The sequence below is a fragment of the Lycorma delicatula genome, chromosome 8 (assembly GCF_047948215.1).
Source record: "Lycorma delicatula isolate Av1 chromosome 8, ASM4794821v1, whole genome shotgun sequence".
Lineage (NCBI taxonomy): Eukaryota > Metazoa > Arthropoda > Insecta > Hemiptera > Fulgoridae > Lycorma > Lycorma delicatula.
The window spans coordinates 110503150-110521798 of record NC_134462.1 but is presented as its reverse complement, the minus strand read 5'-3'; the positions used below and the strand labels follow the sequence as shown (position 1 = coordinate 110521798).

The following is an 18649-nucleotide window of genomic DNA, read 5'->3' as shown; positions in this document are numbered from 1 at the left end:
ATTAAAAAAAAATCTTGAATTGTGTTTTGACTCAAAAGTTTCTGAAAATGAAAATCCAGCTCAATCTTCTTCAAATGAATATGATGATATTTTAAAATTAAAAGAAAAATGTGTTCTTGCTTCTAAAGAAGATAAGATTAAAATTATCAGTTTACTTCCCCGAACATGGACCAGATCTTAATAATATCAGAGTTCAATGTGTCTGAGCATTTGGTTAGACTTACTAGAGAATTAGTTAATAAGCAAGGCATTCTACTAGAGTTAGGCAGAAGACATAAAACAGGAATTAGTAATGACACAATTAGAAAAGTTGTTATTTTATGAAGATAAGAATAATAGCAGGCTGTGCCTGGTAAAAAGGATTGTGTTAGCACGCTTGTTGATGATGTCAAAGTGGATAAGCAAAAGCACCTTGTTCTGATAAACTTAAATGAACTGTATGTCTCCATTAAAAGTGAAAATTCTGAGAAAAAAATTGGAAGATCAAAAATCTGCAAACTCTGTTCAAAATGGTGTACCTTGGTTGGTGCATTTAGGACTCATACAGTTTGTGTCTGCCCCACCATCAGAACATGAGCTCATGATTGATCCCAAACTTAATGTTGATTATAAGGACTTAATAGACATCTTTGTTTGTGACAAGGATAACTACAGCTGTATAATGAATTTGTGCACCAAATGTCCAGGTAAGTAGGCAGTGTTTGACATGCTCAACTTTTCCGAAGAGTATGATGTGTTACCAGATACAATAATGTACAAACAGAGGGTAAGAGCTGATAGGACAGATGATTACTGTTCTTCGCACCAATGATGAGTTTTTCGAATTATTAGTGGAAAAATTGGAAGGCTGAAAACTCACCATTCCATGTCAAAATCATAAGCTTAGTTTTCAAGAAGAAAAAATCAGAATTAGGTGAAGAGGAATGTTTGGTGTTGGCAGACTTTGCAAAAAACTTTTCATTTCTTGTTCAAAATGAGATACAAAGCTTCTATTGGATAAACAGCCAAGCCACAGTTCACACCCTTCTGTGTTCTACTTCAAGGAAAATGATGTATTACAACACAAAAGTGTCTGCATTTTAAGTGATCACTTGAAGCACGATACAGCAACATTTTATTACTTCAAAAACTTTTAAAAGACCACATCAAGGAAGTACATCAGAAAATTAAAAAACTCATCAATTTTACTAATGGTGCTTCAAATCAGTATAAAATTGAAAAGAATTTTGCTAATTTGTGCAGTCACAAAAAAGACTTCAACCTTGAAGCCGAATCGTACTTCTTTGGATTATCCCATGGGAAAAACACCTGTGATGGTGTGGAAAGAACAAAACGAGAGGTGGCAAAGGCCATCAAACAGCCAGATAATAAACAGTGATGAAATGTATTCATTTTATAATCACAAGCTGAAAAACAGTAAGTATTTTTCGATTAAATCAGATGAGATAGCTAAGATTTCAGAAAATCTATAAAAACTGTTTTGAATGCTGTGAAAGAGTTGATACTAGAAGCTACCACAAGTATGTTCTTCTGTCAGAAGGAATTATAAGATGTTACTTTAATTCGGACTCAAAGGACTATGAAGACCATCCTGTAGTATCAAGTGTTGTACCACTTCCACTTAAGTAAAAAGATTGCTTGTGTATCTGACAATCAGTGGTGGAGAGGAGAAGTGGTAGATATTAGCCTCGAAAATGACGATGTGCAGGTTCATTTGTTCCACCCAGCTGGACTAAATACATCATTTCAAAAGTTTCAACAAGACAAAGTGTGGGTACCGATTTGCTAAGTCCTGAGAAAGTTGACATCACTTGAACTAACTACAGTGACAGGTCGTTCTCACACAATTTCAAGAGAATTATCAGAAGAAATATCACAGCTGTTGGTTAACCACACTAAATAACAAACTTTCATTGTAGAATAATTAAACTTTTGGTACAATTTATTTTTTTTCCGATAGCGTTTACAAAAATAAACAAATATAAAAATAAAAATGAATTCTTGAAAAAAGATGTAAGCTACTCATTGAAATCTCAGTATGGGTAAATTTTACAAACATTTTTGAATCAAAATTATATTAGGTTATTGGTATTGATTAAGTTATCATTAAATTATGACTTATCATTAATAATTTTAAAAAAATTATTTTTTAAATATTAAAAACATCAACTTCAACACAGGGACTAAATATAAAAAATGTAAAGAGTAAAGAATACAAGAAACCTTAATGGAGCACTTAATTAGCAAGTCAAAATGGAATCACTTTTAACAGGTTTTTCTTGATTTTGAGAGGTTATAACTTTTTTATTAGTACAATACACAAGAAACTTTTTTATTTGCCATAAACATCTACAAGAACACTAAGTTGTGCAAATTTGAGATTTTTATCACCAGCACCATCTGAGTTATTTGAAGCCAAAATATGAATTTAAAAAAAAATTAATTTTCAAAAATTCATAAAAATTTAGGGGTAAGTATATCACCATTAATATAATTTATGGTAAGATTACTAACATATATCTACTTAAAAAATAATAATTCAAACTGCGTATACCATACCACCCCTGCCTCTTGAAAATATTACCAAAAGTGAAATTTCACCATTTTTCATGCTCAAATTTATTGGTAATTTTCTCAAAGAAAGAAGAGAATTAGGTAAATAAATCACTGGACCAACTTTTACCTTGAGAAAATATGATTATATTCATTTTGTTTCATCCTTCCAGGACCAATAGTTTTTTTATTTATGACTTTTACCTTAAACCCTTACAATCATAAAAATAAGTGTGCGCACCATAACAAAAATGGCCACCACAGGTAAACTGCTTAAATAAAAAATTTAAAAGATAATTTTAACATCCTGAAACATGTAGTAAACAAGTGGGTAAGTTTCAATTTTTCTTGAATTAGTCAAGTAACCAGCTTATGTTTTCTTGGGACACTTCAAATGGATTGACCCTTCAGTTACCATTTTCCAACCAACTGCAAGGACTGAAGTTTTTTCTCACAAACCAATACACTCATGTCTTGCTATCAGTTACAATTAATACAAGTTTCATCATCATTTGTATTATTCAAGAGTTCACAGTTGTCTTTCTGATCTTGACAGGAGTTTCAGAAAGAACCTGACAGGGAACAACACATTTCTCATTTTTATTAGGATTTTGTGGCATGAACCCAATGAGAAATCTTAGATCTTCTGTTATCTCATAAACTGTAATTTGATCCAAATCATCACTTGTGCAATGTAAGTTGTATTCATTGACATAAGTGGCCTTTCTGAATGAGCATAGTGTTGACCATTTTTAAGAAAACTGCCTGAATCACACATAGCACTGTGTATGATTCAGCCCTTTTTGTAAACTCTTGAATAATTTGTATTACAATAAACATTTGCCAAGTTTAACATAAAATTTTACGACAAACCTTCGTTCATGCAAATCAATCATCGTAAAAATTGCAAATGGCACCAAAAATGCTTACATTAAATGAATGCTATGGAAAAATTAATAATAGTCACAAACATACACCGGTGATGAGGATTTTTCATTAGTCCTATGCTATGTAGTGATCCCAACCCCACATTTCAAAATACCTCTATATGAACCAGGGAAAAAATATTCAGTTAATTTTTGAACAGACGTCATAATTCACTTTTTGTTTTTTTTTGTCAATACAAAATCTACTCGTCAAATGTCATTAATGTAATTATATGTTTTCCATTCTTCTAAACTGATGTTAATGAATGAATTACACAACCTGGAAATATAATGTGAATATCAACATTCTGAATTAAACAGATGCTGTTAAAAGCTTTGCTTAGTGACAAAAAAATATTAAGATTAAGTTAATCTTAAGTAAACTTAATCTTCAAATAAATAAATACAAAATCTTAGTTAGTTGTTCCATCACTAAATAGTAGTATTACGTAGAAGGATACTGTGGAAATAGAAATGTTAGTTTTTTATTGAGGAAACAGAAATATTAGTTTTTACATCAACGCAATTTTTGTAGTAAAATTAGTGATTTAAAATTAACAATATAAAATTAAGTTAAAATCATTCTATTATCTTCAAACATTATAATCTTAAATTGAAAAAAAAACAAAAATCATGTTCATAACTGCATTCAGACAACTGAATAAAAATTTGATAAGCATGTAGAAGAAAAGATGTAATTTTAAGTACACAAGGCAGCGCTGTTTAAGATAACTGTATAACTACTAACTGTTCAACTGCCTTGCACAAGTCAGGTCAAAGTGCACTTCCTGCAATATAGAGTTAACCTGCATATTTGAGAGATCATTGTCCGCACCAGTACTATACAATCATCATTCATCAGAACACTATTAAAAATTACAATTTACTCAATTAAATGGGTTAAATGTCAGCATCATAAAATTTAAATTTCTGAGAAAGTGACAATAAATATATAAATAAATAATCTATTTTCAACATAATTATAGATCACATAAAAAATGAGTAGGTATGCTATTCCACGGATAAAAAAAGGAAATGGTCCAGCATTTTCCTAGATGAATTACGTGAAACCATCTATTTTTTTAAATCAGAACAGCAAAAAAAGTCCAACCAAATTAGACTTAGAGAAAAAAAAATTGTTACCTGTACTTTTATACGTGGAAATGGTAAAGGGGCTTATAATAAATGTAAAAAAAAATAAATGCACAATGGTGGAGCGTTAAAAAATGGTATTATTGCCATTTCCAGCAAAAGTTGATGTCAAAAAAATTATCCAATACAAAACTTGTAGAACATGTACAAATCTACAACTTTTGTAGAGGTCACTTTTTAATATAACCTCAAAATTTCCGAGAAAAATCTTCTTTTTTCGTTTTTTATTTTTCATTTCCTCAATAATAATATAATTTTGATGAAATTTAGTTAAAGTATACCTTTCTGTGTTTTAAATAACCATCAAACGTTTTTAGATAAAAAAAATCAAGAAGTCTTCAAGAAATTAATTTTTTCTGGTCCGATACATTTTTTTAAAAATTCTACTTAGAAAAATCATAGTACAGAGTTCTGCTAGTGCTCATTTTTTTTGTTTCGAATTATACTTTTTGGTAAAATAAAAAATCTATAATCACAATTCAAAAACATGTTTAAAAATGCAAAAAAACAAAAAATGACTCTTGCAACAATGAATTTTAAATAATTGTTGATAATTTGTTTAAATTACACAGTTTCTTTTGTATTTTTTTCCTACCATTGAATTGTGTAATCAATTTTTGAATTTTTAAAAAAAATTTAAATAAATTATCACAATAATTGAAAAATTCATTGTTGCGTGCACAAATAATTTTTTTTTGCTCTTTCAAGCATGCTTTTAATAATGATTATAGATTTTTTTTTTATTTTACCAAAACAAAAAAAAGAGCATCAGCAGAACTCTATACGATGATATTTTCAAGTAGAATTTTTATTTAAAAAAAAAGTGTTTTGGAACAGAAAAATTGAATATCTTGGAAACTTCTTGATTTTTTATCTAAAAATGTTTGTGGTTATTTAAGACACAGAAAGGTATACTTTTACCAATTTTCATAAAAATTAAATTATTTTTGCGGAAATGAAAAATAAAAAAAACACTTTTCACATTTTTCTCAGAACTTTTGAGGTTATGTTAACCTCAAAAGTGACCTACACAAAAGTTGTAGATTTTTACATGATCAACAACTTTTGTATTGGATATTTTTTTGACATCAACTTTTGGCAGAAATCACAATAATACCATTTTACATCCCTTTTCAACCCTCCACAACCCCCAGCTCACGCATTTATTATTTTGTTTACATTAATTATAAGCCCCTTTACCATTTACACTTATAAAAGTAAAGGAAACAATTTTTTTCCCCCCCTCTAAATGAGTTATTTCGATCGGTCTAAACACAATTCTTAAATATATAAAATACAAAACAGAATTGATTGATAACTATACTAATTAAAAAATTTAAGTACGTGAATAGTAATAAATTAAATACGTGAAATATTAATTAAATATGTTTAATTATTATAATAAATAATTACACAACAGATATCAATTCTGAAGGAGTTATGAAAATTATTTGAGCACGTATGTATGAAATTAAGTTTCTTTTTTATTTTATTATTTAAAATGTTTTCAACATGCAACCCTAAAGATTGTAGGTTCAATCCTCAATCACACATGACACTTTCCAAATTTCGCAAAGTTCCATACTATATTTCCATGAAAAATCTTCAGCTTAAGTAATAAATAAATAAATCATCCAAAAAACCCTGAAATATATAACTAAATTATAAATTTTAATTAAAACCTGTTATACAAAACCAAATTAAGAATTACCAACATTTAGATCATATTTTAAAGAAAACATAAACTTACCGTTGTGGCAAAGCAGTTGCTATAACCAAAGAATGATTAATAAAGAAATCAGGGTTGTTTTCGAGTAACTGATGTGGCAATTCATCAACATAATCTCCTTTAACATCTGAATTTAATTCCAGCAATAATTGTGTGGCAACTTCAGCTCTAGATCTACCACAACTATCAGCATCCAAAAAGAAACTAAAATTGAACACAAAGCAAAGCACATTCAAATAAACTTCATTGTCTTTTCTTAAGTCTCATAACTTAACTACTGACAGAAGTGGATTATTTCCATAACTCTATGAATTAAATGCATAGTATGGTAGTGAGTTTAAGCATATTTCATATCATAACAAAAGTAAGGAATACACACCTTACTTGCTTACAGCTAAATCTGACCATATATGATAACCATTGTTTAGTGGCAAATTGACAGTGATTACAGAGCACTCAGTTGCAAAAACCATTTCCCTTCCATAAAGTAAAATTAAACAGCAGCATCCCTTTACGACCAGCTACCAACCTCAACACAAACTCTTAAGTTATTATTAATATTATCAATCTAATAGGTTATTTAACACCCTACCATAATAAAATCAGTGTATTTAATAAACGCAGAATATGTTTTTATGAAATTAAGATAAAACATGTTTCAAAAACGTGGTGCTTTACAAAGCAGAACAAAAAGCATATCCCTAACAATAGAAATAAATTTTCTTAAGAATACTGGTGGATTTCACCAAAATGATTGAAAGAAATTAGAAAAAACTTTAATGAAAATAAAAGAATCAAAATCTTCCATGGATATTGGAAAAGTTATCATTAGCAGAATGAGCAATTAACAACTACCTAAATAATTTTATCAATAAAATGTAGGAAGTTTGCATCAAACTACACATAAACAAATTGATATATAGACCAAACTTTTGGCTTTATGTATACGATATATACGAGGGTGGATCAATAAGTACCCGTGTTTAAAGACAGGTGGCATAGCTGAGGAACGTTGACATTACTACTATATACCAAACTGTATACTATTGTACCATACACCATATATTAAACAACACCATACAAAATTTCAGACTGATTCATAGGTTAGTTTTTATTTGACAGCCATTTGTATTGAACATATTTAGTGTTTTTCGATACAATGGAAAAAGAACAATTTCAAACAGTAATTCACTTTTTATTTTTGGATAGAAAAAGAAGTAAAAGCCAAGTTGTATTCTGTCTATAGGGGTTCTTCACCATCTATGACAACTGTGAGATATTGATTTAATGAATTTAAGCATTGCCGTACATCTGTTTTTGATGAGGAACGCCCAGGAGACGTGGTTACTGAGGAAATCGTTGAGGTCCATGACATGATTCTTGCTGATCGCCGTACAACAGTAAAATACAAAATAGCAGAGGCCGTAGGTGTCATATGTAATGGTAATAAACATTTTAAATGATAAGTTAAGAATGAGAAAGCTGTCAGTCCAACAGGTGCCATGATTGCTCACTTCGGACAAAAAGCGGATATGACTACCAACTTCAAAGCAGTGTTTGGACTCTCTAATTGAAATCTTCAGTTGTTTTTACACAGAATTGTCACCACTGATGAAACTTGGATCCATTACTATACACCAAAGACCAAACAACAATCAAAAAATGGGGTTTTCCAGGCGAATCTGTTCCAAAGAAGCCCAAGAAAATCCTGTTGGCCAAAAGTTCATGACTATGATTTTTTGGCATGCAAAGGGAATAACACTCATAGACTTTCTGGAAAAAAGAAGAACAATCATGGGGCATTACTACAGTGGATTACTGGACCGATAAAACAAGAAATTTAAACAGACACAGCCACACTTGACACAGAAAAAAGTGCTGTTTCATCACAATGCACCAGTTCACTCATCCAGAATTGTCATGGCCAAATTGCATGAACTGCATTACGAATTGCTGTTGCATCCACCATATTCACCTGACCTCTCTCCCTGCAATTTCTTTCTGTTCCCCAACATGAAAATATGGAACATATTATATAACAACATATATCACATATATGCAACATATATCACAGGAAAAAATGCAGCTCAAACGATGAGGTCATAGAGACAAGCCATTTTGAATTGTTTGAAAAATTGTATTTTTTAAAAAAAGGCAGGGGCACTGGGAAAGGTGTATCTTCCTAAAAGGAGATTATGTGGAAAATAAAAAAGTTTTTCTGAAAAACTTGCATTTTCATTTCTAACGCGGGTACTTATTGATCTACCTTTCTATAAATAAAATACTTGTATATTATATAATTAATTACAATATTTAAAATAAAACTGCTTCATATTAAATAAATCTATCTACTATCTATTTATCTTTTTATTTAATGACTTACTAAAAAAATAATGATTCTAAATAGATTAGTTTTTGTATTGGCCATCAGTTACAAAAAAAAAAATTAAATTCTTTCCTTGTATAAAATTTGAAAATATAATCCTATCGCTAAATTCATAATGAATACAGTTGTAGTTTTAAATAAAGTATGTGAGAGACTCAAGTGTAATTTGTTTTAATGAGCCAAACAAGTGATTGTCTGCCAAAAATGGATAAAAAACCTAACATTTAATAAATCCCACAATATTTAAATAAAAGTTATGATTATCTTAAATGGAGCAGCATTCTTTTGAAATAAATATTTTGATTAGCTGCTGGTTGTATTCAGAAACTTATAATGTGTCTGACAACAAAAAGTTCAAAAGCATCATGCTCTGGACTTTTTATTTCTCTATTTAACAAATCTACATATTCATTTTCTAATGATTTATATCTAATTTTGTAAAATTGGTTAATTTATGATAATTTTAAGTCACAGATAAATAAAAAATTAAAAAATGAATTACAACATTTGATATTATTTTATAGAAAAGATAAACTTACTGTTGTGGCATAGCAGTTGCTATAGCCAAAGAAATAAAGAAATCAACTCAAGATTTCTTTATTAAATCAAACAATATTTCACACTTTTAGAGGCGATTTGATAATGTTAGAACAATGAAGTAACCCACAAAAATCAAGAAAATAATAAGTTATCAGTTATTAACTGCAAGAATAAATAACGTAAAAAATGAGATTTTTTTAAACTGTTAATTACAGATGGTAATGAATAACTGCAAGTAGACTACATGTAAAGTTAAAAAAAATCCTTCTTACAGACCCCAGAGAAACATTTAGACTATGAAAATACTATACTATTCATAAAATAAATAGTTAACAAACTCAATGTTATACAAATTTCAATTATACTACTTAAAAATAATTATATTACTTTAGTAAACAAAATGTAAAAATTTTAATACAATCAAAGATTGTAATTTGCCAGAATTAAAAATATTGTAGTTTAAAAATTACTTAGAGCCGATGTCTTCCTCTGAAATTTTTTTCCCATCAACAATAGTGAAAGCTCCAATTCCAGGAAGAACTAAAGATTTTAATATTTCAGTTCCTGTACCAGTGGCATTAATTAAACATACATGTGCCTGCTCAAGTTCACTTTGTCCATGGTCTCCCCACAATCTAAAACAAAACATATATAATTTAAGAACGAAGAGCAATATAATTCCTTTTAAAAAGATTCATTACGTAGGAACAGTATACTGAAAGTATTTCCAAACACTGCTTGGAAGCCGCAAAGTAGATGTTCTAGGAAACGTTTCATGGTTAATTTAGAAAGAGAATGGTTCTACTAAGTGTTTTTTGTTTAACCATATTTTGCCATGTTGATGGTAGAATAACCTCATACAAGTTAATAAATGATACGGTAATTTTTATGTTGAATCACGTTTCCTCATGTTGATCAATGAATAACTTCAAAAGTTAAAAATACAGTACCAGTCCCAAACATAATTAACGCTGTTGGCTATTTCCAATGTCGTATCTTTAAACTGAAGTTGAAACTAGTATATATTTACCTAAGCTGCCTGTCATATTTTTTTGATTTTTCTGATTGTTCCGGCGATTTTGGAGCGGGAGACGCCATTTCTCACATATACAATAATCAGCTGATAGAAAAAAATCGACAGCTGCATTTTTGTAAGTTTTAGGCCTAACTTACTATTACTTTGCTCTAAGTTAAACAAAAAAAACCTAATTGAATTAAAACAAGATTTCTTCCTTTTAAACAACTTATTATCATTAAACTACACTTTCAACAATCTTAAATTTTAATCTTATTTTTTCAAATTGCAACTATAATGGTATTACCTTATACACGGGTCAAAAAAGAATTACTACAAAATCTTTCATGTTATTAAATTTAATTACTCCTTATTTCCTTTATTTTGTAAAGTAACATTAATATTTTTCTATTGCCTCTTAACTTAACTAGTTTCTTTAATGGTTGAACATTATTTAAGTTGGTAACAAGAATTTAAAAGTAGTTACATTGGTGGGAGCAAGTCTGACGCGCTGTCGTCTGTCCGGGTACCGTTAGTTCGGATGTGTAAACCGTGACAGCTCCGTGAATTATAATTTTTTCGTTGTATTAGATACATAGTGAAAAAAAATGGGGAAAAGTATGATCACAACTTATATTTTGTGGCTTGTAGGAGGTGTATTTGGAGTTCATCACTTTTATTTAGAGAGAGATTTACAGGGTTTTCTCTGGTGGTCTACGCTCGGTGGTTACTTCGGTCTCGGATGGCTGTGCGATTTATTTCTAATACCGCAGTATGTTGCTGATGCTAATAAAGAACCAAAGTATGTTGAAAAATTGATAAAAAGTGTACGAAGTAATAAAAAAGTAAGTTTTATTGTTTAACGATTCATATTTTATTATATTTTTGTGTTTCTTTAGTAAATTATTCAGTGACACACTTTTGTGAGTGCTGAACAATTTCTTATGTATTTTGAATTTTATCATGCATATCAATAATTTAATTGCTTATAATGTTTATTCCAGCCACCATTCTCATCTACTAGATTTTTTGGAATGTTATTGGTTGGATATTTATGGAGTTGTGTGGTGTCATTTGCTATACCAGAAGAGGAGTTTGGAGGATTCAGCTGGCAATGGTTACAGATTTTGGTACCATTAGCATGCGCCCTTGGTATGTTAATATTTTTAATTATGTACCATGTATTTTAATTTTTTACTTAATAAACATTTTCAGTTGGAAAGGCATCATGTTGAAATAATATACGACAGTGTTACCCAGGCAAGATATTTATTTATATTAAATGATATATGACAGTGTTATCTGGACAACAAGATTTTTATATCATTGTATAATTATAAAATTAAAAGGTCTGAACTTTTAATTGTTGATTGTTTCAATGGTTTCCAGCTCATTCTCATTAAATACTGATATAAAATGATGAAATTTTATATTATGGAACTTTTTCTTACTAATTAATTTCAACACCTTTTGGACGGATCATCAGCATCTTCTTTAGTTGAATATTTGTTAGCACTGTTTTTAATGATGCCTATCTCAACATTGCTACTGGTTACCCATGAAGAAGGTGTTAACTATTCTCAAAAACTTTTGAAATGAATGGTTTCATTAATTTGAAAGTGTTAATGAATGTTTAATAATTTTAAAGTATCTAAACTTTAAAAATAAAATAAAAGCAGCGTTTTATTTTTAAAGGTAAGCATTCTTGCATATAAATTGATAGTTTGAAAAGTTGAAGCTTCGTAGCTCTTATATTTAAAAAACTTATAATATAATTTTTAACACTTTCCAGGACTTAATATATTTATCACTAAACTGGCTTAGCAATGAAAGTTGCCATGAAAATAGTCTACAGTGAATGGAATTATTAAAAAATATATTTATTTATTAAATGGCAAACAGAATCAAGTTTAATAAACACAATGTTTTTTTTTTTTGTTTTTTTTAATAGTCAAATATTTTTTTTCTTGCAGGCTGAAGGTGCAAGAAATGCAGTCTTCAGTTATTCTGAATTTAGTCATTTATTTAGGTTTTCACGTAAAACAGATTAGAGAAGATTGGTTGTTTAGACCATATTGGTTTAGAGTGAAATGAAACAAAGCCAATTTATAATGACAATGTATCTCACTGTTTACTATTACTGTAAATTTATATGGGCTGAAATATGATCATATTATGGTTCCAGATGTGTACAACTTGGCATACTTCAGGGAGTTGTATCCTGGAAATGTGAAATTGTAAAGTAAGGATAAATTATGAATGAATGACCAAGGCACATTTGGTACAATTATTTCAATAGATCGTAAAATTAAACAAATCTGAGTTATGTTGCATTGTATGCTGTTTGTATTTTTTACTAGTTAGCAAACCACTAATTAATTATACTATCATGAATCCTGCAGTATTTCTTGCAAATAAGGTTCATACAACCTTAGAAAAGTAATTTGAAGAAGATAAAGATTCAGAGGTTTTGAAAGGACTGTATCAATGTACCAATAGTCTTCTTTTATCTTTTAACACAGCGAATGGTGCTTCCACTTAATATGTAAGGATATCAAAAGAATGAGCATGATTTATATTTTTCAGGCACTCCTGGTCGGCAGTGGCAACCTTATAGTATTACATAGTAGGAATTACTACTTATCAACCAAGACAAAACAATGTCCTATTCACCAGTGCTAGTTCTCTTTGCATGATCCTTACATCACTTTACATTATATAAAGTATTCAGATAAGCAAGTGGGCTTGATAATTTTTCAAATCTGTCACTCTTCAGCCCTTTAGTGCTGAAAGATCAATGATAAAATAAGAATATATTTTGTTTATTAATTGAATATTGGTAATTATTTCTTATTAAAAACAAATTTTCTAAGAAAATTTTATGTTTTCATCTGTTACACAGCCATAAAAGCAAGGGTATGATGATGCTAAACACCAATTCATATAATTGGTTTAATAATTGCAATTTTTTTTTAATTTAGCATAAAAAGTTACATGCTGACCATTTCAGTTTAATTTTATTAGGTGCTATATAATAATACAATGGGTTTTCCAATAAGAGGTACCTTTGTTAGGTTTAGCTGCCACATGGCAGCACTGTTTGATTTTTGTTTCACTTCCATCACTTGTTGGATATTTTATTAATTTTGTTATGAAGGGCTACACAGTAAAATTATTTATCCTTATCATTAAAACACATTAAGGAAATGCACATTTTGTAGAAACATTTTTCACAAACTTCATGATAATTGCCCAGATAAATGTATCTGCATAATTGCCCAGTATAAAAAATAATCAACAATATTGCATATAAATTCGTAGAAACTGGTAAAAGATTTGCAGAAACTTATGCTTGGTTATTCTGCTGAAAATTTTCCCACAGTTTGTGCAAGTGTTGCTGAAGATTCAAAAATGTCAACTTCACACCATTCTTAGTAATCAGACATCAAGACCATATTGAATTTTAAGGAAAGATTTGAGGCTCAACACGTGAATAAGATTTGTTAACTTTAGAATTAAAGTCAGCAAATCTTAGGCAGAATCTACATTTAGTGTTTCAGATACTTGAAAACAAATTTTTGCAAGAAATGTTTTTTCAGTGACAGTTTACTTTTAACTTAATAAATGTAGTAACAAACACAAAATTGTTCTATCTGAGGCACTGAAAAGCCAAGGGAAATCCATTAACAGGCAATTCATCTATAATAGTCATTATTTGTTGCAGTTTATGAGCAAGACAAATTACTATGCCCTATTTTTTTAATTTTTCTTTTTTTTATGAAGATAGCAAAACACAGTGAATGGTAAATGCTAGTACACTTAATACATTATTAATAATAAAAACTCCACAAACCATCCATAAGCTCAAAGATGAGATTTGACAACTAATTCCTGAGATTAAATCACAGTTGTGTTCATATGTCTGAAAATATTTCGATAAAACTGTATTGTGGGTATATATGTAAAAATTATTACAATGGTCCATTTATCCATCCTAAATTATTATGTAGATTTCATAAGAAAGCTTCCTATTGTAATGGCTACCATGATTCGACTTCCGGAAAATTTTGACATATCTTTGTGTTTCACATCCCCCAGACCCCAAAACCACCGTCAGCTCAAATATACAAATATAAAAATTATATTAATCTGATCAATCCAAGTGCAGAATTAATAAAATAAAATGGGATGATGCCTACCTTATTCCATAATCCAAAAATTATAGAGCAACTGCTGATGTGAAGTACTTACGAAAACGTTCTTGCTTGGATTATGGAATAAGGTAGGTGTCATCCTATTTTATTAATTCTGTACTTGGGTTCATTAGATTAACATAATTTTTATAGTGCAGAGGAATAAGATTCCCGAAGTGATCGATTTTAGAAGAAAAAAAATTGTGTATTAATATATATTTCACTTTCTTGTGGGTACGATAACTGTCGTAATTTTATGCCAATCGCTTTCAAATTGGTACATAAAATATAGCAACCCAAAATCTCGACTGAGTTCATTAATGAGCAAAATCAGACTTTTTTGAAAAATGGGGGGCTTTTTTGAAGAAAAAATATCGCTATAACTTTTTTATTAAGTAAAATATCGAATTTGTTTAAGTTCCTACTATTCTTTGGATAAGGGCCTAAAACTTATCTAAGTAAGATTTTTGATATCATCAACCATTGGCCCAGGGTGTGGAAAAAATGGGGTTTCAGAGACAAAAAATCATACCTCCCTTAATAGGCACAGTATCGAATCAGTTTAAAAGTGGTCATTAGTCCTCTAAACATTACCTAAAACTTATCTGAAACATTTTTTATATGACCAACCCTGACAACAAAGGATGAATAAAATGTTGCTGGAATTGTAAGAAGATGGGGCTTGTCATATGCTAAACATGAAAAACTTTTTTAACATGCAATCATGGTCATATTGAATAAATTTAAAGTTTTTTTAAGGTGGAAATATTTTTTATCCCCTACTTAGCACCGGTGAAATCTATCTCTGCCTTCCAGTGTGCCGAAAGGAATTTTTTTCATAAACAAGTGTAATTGGTCAAACACTTTAGTTCTAGAAAATTCATTAATTTTTTTGTAAACTTATGAATTTTTTTTTTTTTGTCTAAATCTGGTAGCTGATGTTAGAAGACTTTTTGTTTTATGGTATATTTCATTATAGGTGTTTGGTCAGTTGGTAATATTGGCCATGAAGAAGGTTCTCTATGGTGGCCATTAGCAGCTGCTTATCTTACATATCCACTTTATTTATACAGGATGAACGAAGTATCATTTACATGTATGGTATTTGCATGTGCATTAGCATTTGATGTTAAATCTAAAAAATGGAGGCAACGAGTTAAACCAAGAAAGGGTGTTGTTAAGTAAGATTTTATATTTTATTACTGAACATTTTTACTTTAGTTATGTATAGATGTGAATCTGTATCTTTTAATATATTCTATCACTTTAGTCAGTCTGGACTTGATTGATGGTGTACAAATACATTTGCTTCGATCATTTTAGTCCCCAATTTGAGTCAAATTGACTTCCTTTGGAGTAGAAACACGAATTCCCAATTACTATACCAGCATTTTATGATAACAAAAATATATTACTTAGTTAAATTTTGTACTTTCTATTCGTATTATCATCTTTTTTAAAGGTTATAAACTTTTACTGTTAATATTTTTTAATAATCAGCCACCTTAATTGGTTTTATACTCCTTCATTTTCTATTCAATTTTCATTTGTATATTCAACTAATATTTTAACCTCAACATAACTCAGTAAATCTTATGTCAATCAGCATTCAAACAAAGCATATATACAACATTGTTGTAAAACTTTGTTTTATATGTAGTTTACTGCCTTTTCTCCAGTAGAATTACAACACTGATCAATGGTTGCAGTAGCATAGGTGGTCCCAGGAAAAGTTGGTTCAGAACAGACAAGTGCCATGATTATTTTGAAGAAGATATACCTCTGCTAAGTAGAGGCACCAACCATCATTTACTGAATAATTTTAGTTTTCCTTTGGAGTTTTAAAACTTTTATTTCCCTCCATTATTAAATTACAGCAATGGATGCCTTTTTTTATGGTTTACCAGCCCAGTACTTCTAGTAAGAATTTTCCATAGGTTTTTTTCAGTATATGTTATCAATCTACCTGTTTAAAATTATTACAGTTAATTCCATAGATGCACTGCTGTTAAATTTATCTTGTACAATTTTATTATGATTTAAATATTATGTTAAATTTCTTATTGGTTTAAAAGATACAGTATTTTTTTTCACTATGACATGATGTGTTTTTTTATTATGTTTAAAACATTTTTTTGTATAAAAACCCATTTAGATTTGTTATAAATATAGGTTTTTGTAATTCTTTCATTAATTCTATTTGATTAGTGTGTACATTTGTATGTACTTGTGTCACCATAGTATGTGTATATACAGAATGTTCCAGGACGTATTCGTCGAACTTCAGGTACTGATTCAGAACACCAAAATGAGCAAAAAAATTCCTTTTGACATAGGCCCTATTTTGCTTTGTTTTCCTTTTGGACACCATTTTGTGATTTTTAACAAAAACATTATTTCTCAGGAATGGGTAAACCAGCTTTAATTAAATTTGGCAAATCTAATACTAGTGTTGTTAACGTTTTGAATGCCAAAATGTAATTTAAATATGTATGTATGTATCTTATGTATTAAGTGGTGGGGAGACTCTCCTTCTCATTATGCCAGTCGACTAACGCGACAGCGGCTCCGCACAGATGTGTATAAACGTGTGTTAAACTTTATGTCATGTTAAACTTATACTTTATACTATGTCAAGCTCGGATAAACTGTGGATCTTATTCCATATTTGCCTATTTACTAACATTTTTTGGTGACCCCGACGTGATACTTTTAAACGGAGTGATACATATTACGGAGTGATTTCACAAATATTTTGTGACAAACTTATGGCTGAGTATTATACATTATTTTATTAAATAATTTAACACCATAAACTTTAACTACCAATTTAAACTGGCAATTGTGCATATGAGATCAGCCGAAACCATCTGTATCAACTTTAATACGCACGCATGAGATCGCCGTTTCAACATTTTACATGTCTTCCTGATTCGTCTGTGTTTTTAGCGTCAACAACAGTTTCCTCGTTGGGATTCAGCTATCATCTTTCCACAACGTATCCTTTATACTTTAGCTTTTAGTATTGTTAATAAACAGTTACACATTAGCTTGTGGATCGAACATTAATAAAAATAAACTTTTTATGGAACAATATTTACAATCATTAAAATAAGAGGAAATTTTCCTTAGTAACTCTACGTAACTTAGTTATAGAAGTTATCTGCAAACATTACTTGTGTATTTACCGAATAGTCTATGTAATTTAATGATGTTTATGTTTTGTAATTTTCCTTAATTTGTATTCATTTTGCGTATTTTTAAAATCTTTACAGCTAGTTAAACATATTTTCAGTAAATGTTCAGTTCGATTTCATTCTTATGTTTTGATTTGTTAGAATTTAAATTCAAGGTTATGATCGAATCTTGTAGTTATTACAGGCTATAGTAAATTTATTTTGCACTATCGTAGATCATATGAGTACTTTAAGAATAGTGTTTTGGCGTGTTGTTTTCATTATCAACTCTGTAGGCTCCAGTCTGACTGACTGCTGCGTCATAATAATATTGTCAGCGCGTTTCTAGCATGCATTAATTATTGTTTTTTAGTCTATCAAATTAGAGTTCTTGAATTTTTTTTCTTTATTCTGACAACGAATATTATTTATTATTTCAATATTCCACTATTTAAAGTTAATTTGTTTATGTGTCTGACTTTTATCAAATTATTGACTTTTATCAATTTGACTAATTTAAACATTATTAAGATTATTTTTGTATATGCATGAAATTTATGTATATGTAATTTAATTTGTATCAAATTCTGTTGAGTCACGTTGTAAACTGCGTCACATGTTAACATCATTAATTTAAGTATTTATAGTTGTACTCCCAGCACTCGTTTAATAATTTATACGTGCAATAGTTTTCATACAATTCACAATGGTTTTAGATGATGAATGTTCCAGTAATTTTAATGACAAACTTACTGAGTTACGACGTAAACGCGGTTACATTAAGGGCAGGCTAAACCGCATTAAAACTTTTATAAACTCATTTGATTCTAAAATTAACAATCCCTTAGGTTTAAAAACCCGTTTAAGAAGACTTGAAGAATGTTGGTCCGAATTTGACCGCGTTCAATCAGAAATTAGAGCGATCTGCACGGACGCTGAATACGAAACTGAAGAAAACTAGTTAGCATCTTTCGAAGAT

The 18649-nt window shown here is 29.5% G+C and overlaps 2 protein-coding genes across 4 annotated transcripts in view; one reads left to right on the top strand and one right to left on the bottom strand.

Moving 5' to 3' along the window:
* Window positions 1-10448, bottom strand: part of APP-BP1 (Nedd8-activating enzyme E1 regulatory subunit APP-BP1) — a 56963-nt gene extending 46515 nt beyond the window's left edge. For all 3 annotated transcript variants that reach the window (XM_075373202.1, XM_075373203.1, XM_075373201.1), the window contains exons 1-3: window positions 10317-10448; window positions 9757-9921; window positions 6382-6564 (exon numbers count right to left, since the gene is read on the bottom strand). In XM_075373202.1, the coding sequence (XP_075229317.1) occupies window positions 6382-6564; window positions 9757-9921; window positions 10317-10384 (416 nt within the window). In that variant the 5' untranslated portion in view covers window positions 10385-10448. The remainder of the gene's footprint in view (window positions 1-6381; window positions 6565-9756; window positions 9922-10316) is intronic.
* Window positions 10449-10827: 379 nt separating this feature from the next.
* The window catches only part of wus (TM2 and DnaJ domain-containing protein wurst), a 34410-nt gene continuing 26588 nt past the window's right edge, over window positions 10828-18649 (top strand). Inside the window, exons 1-3 of the mRNA XM_075373194.1 lie at window positions 10828-11146; window positions 11306-11453; window positions 15474-15675. Of these exons, the coding sequence (XP_075229309.1) occupies window positions 10910-11146; window positions 11306-11453; window positions 15474-15675 (587 nt within the window). The 5' untranslated portion in view covers window positions 10828-10909. The remainder of the gene's footprint in view (window positions 11147-11305; window positions 11454-15473; window positions 15676-18649) is intronic.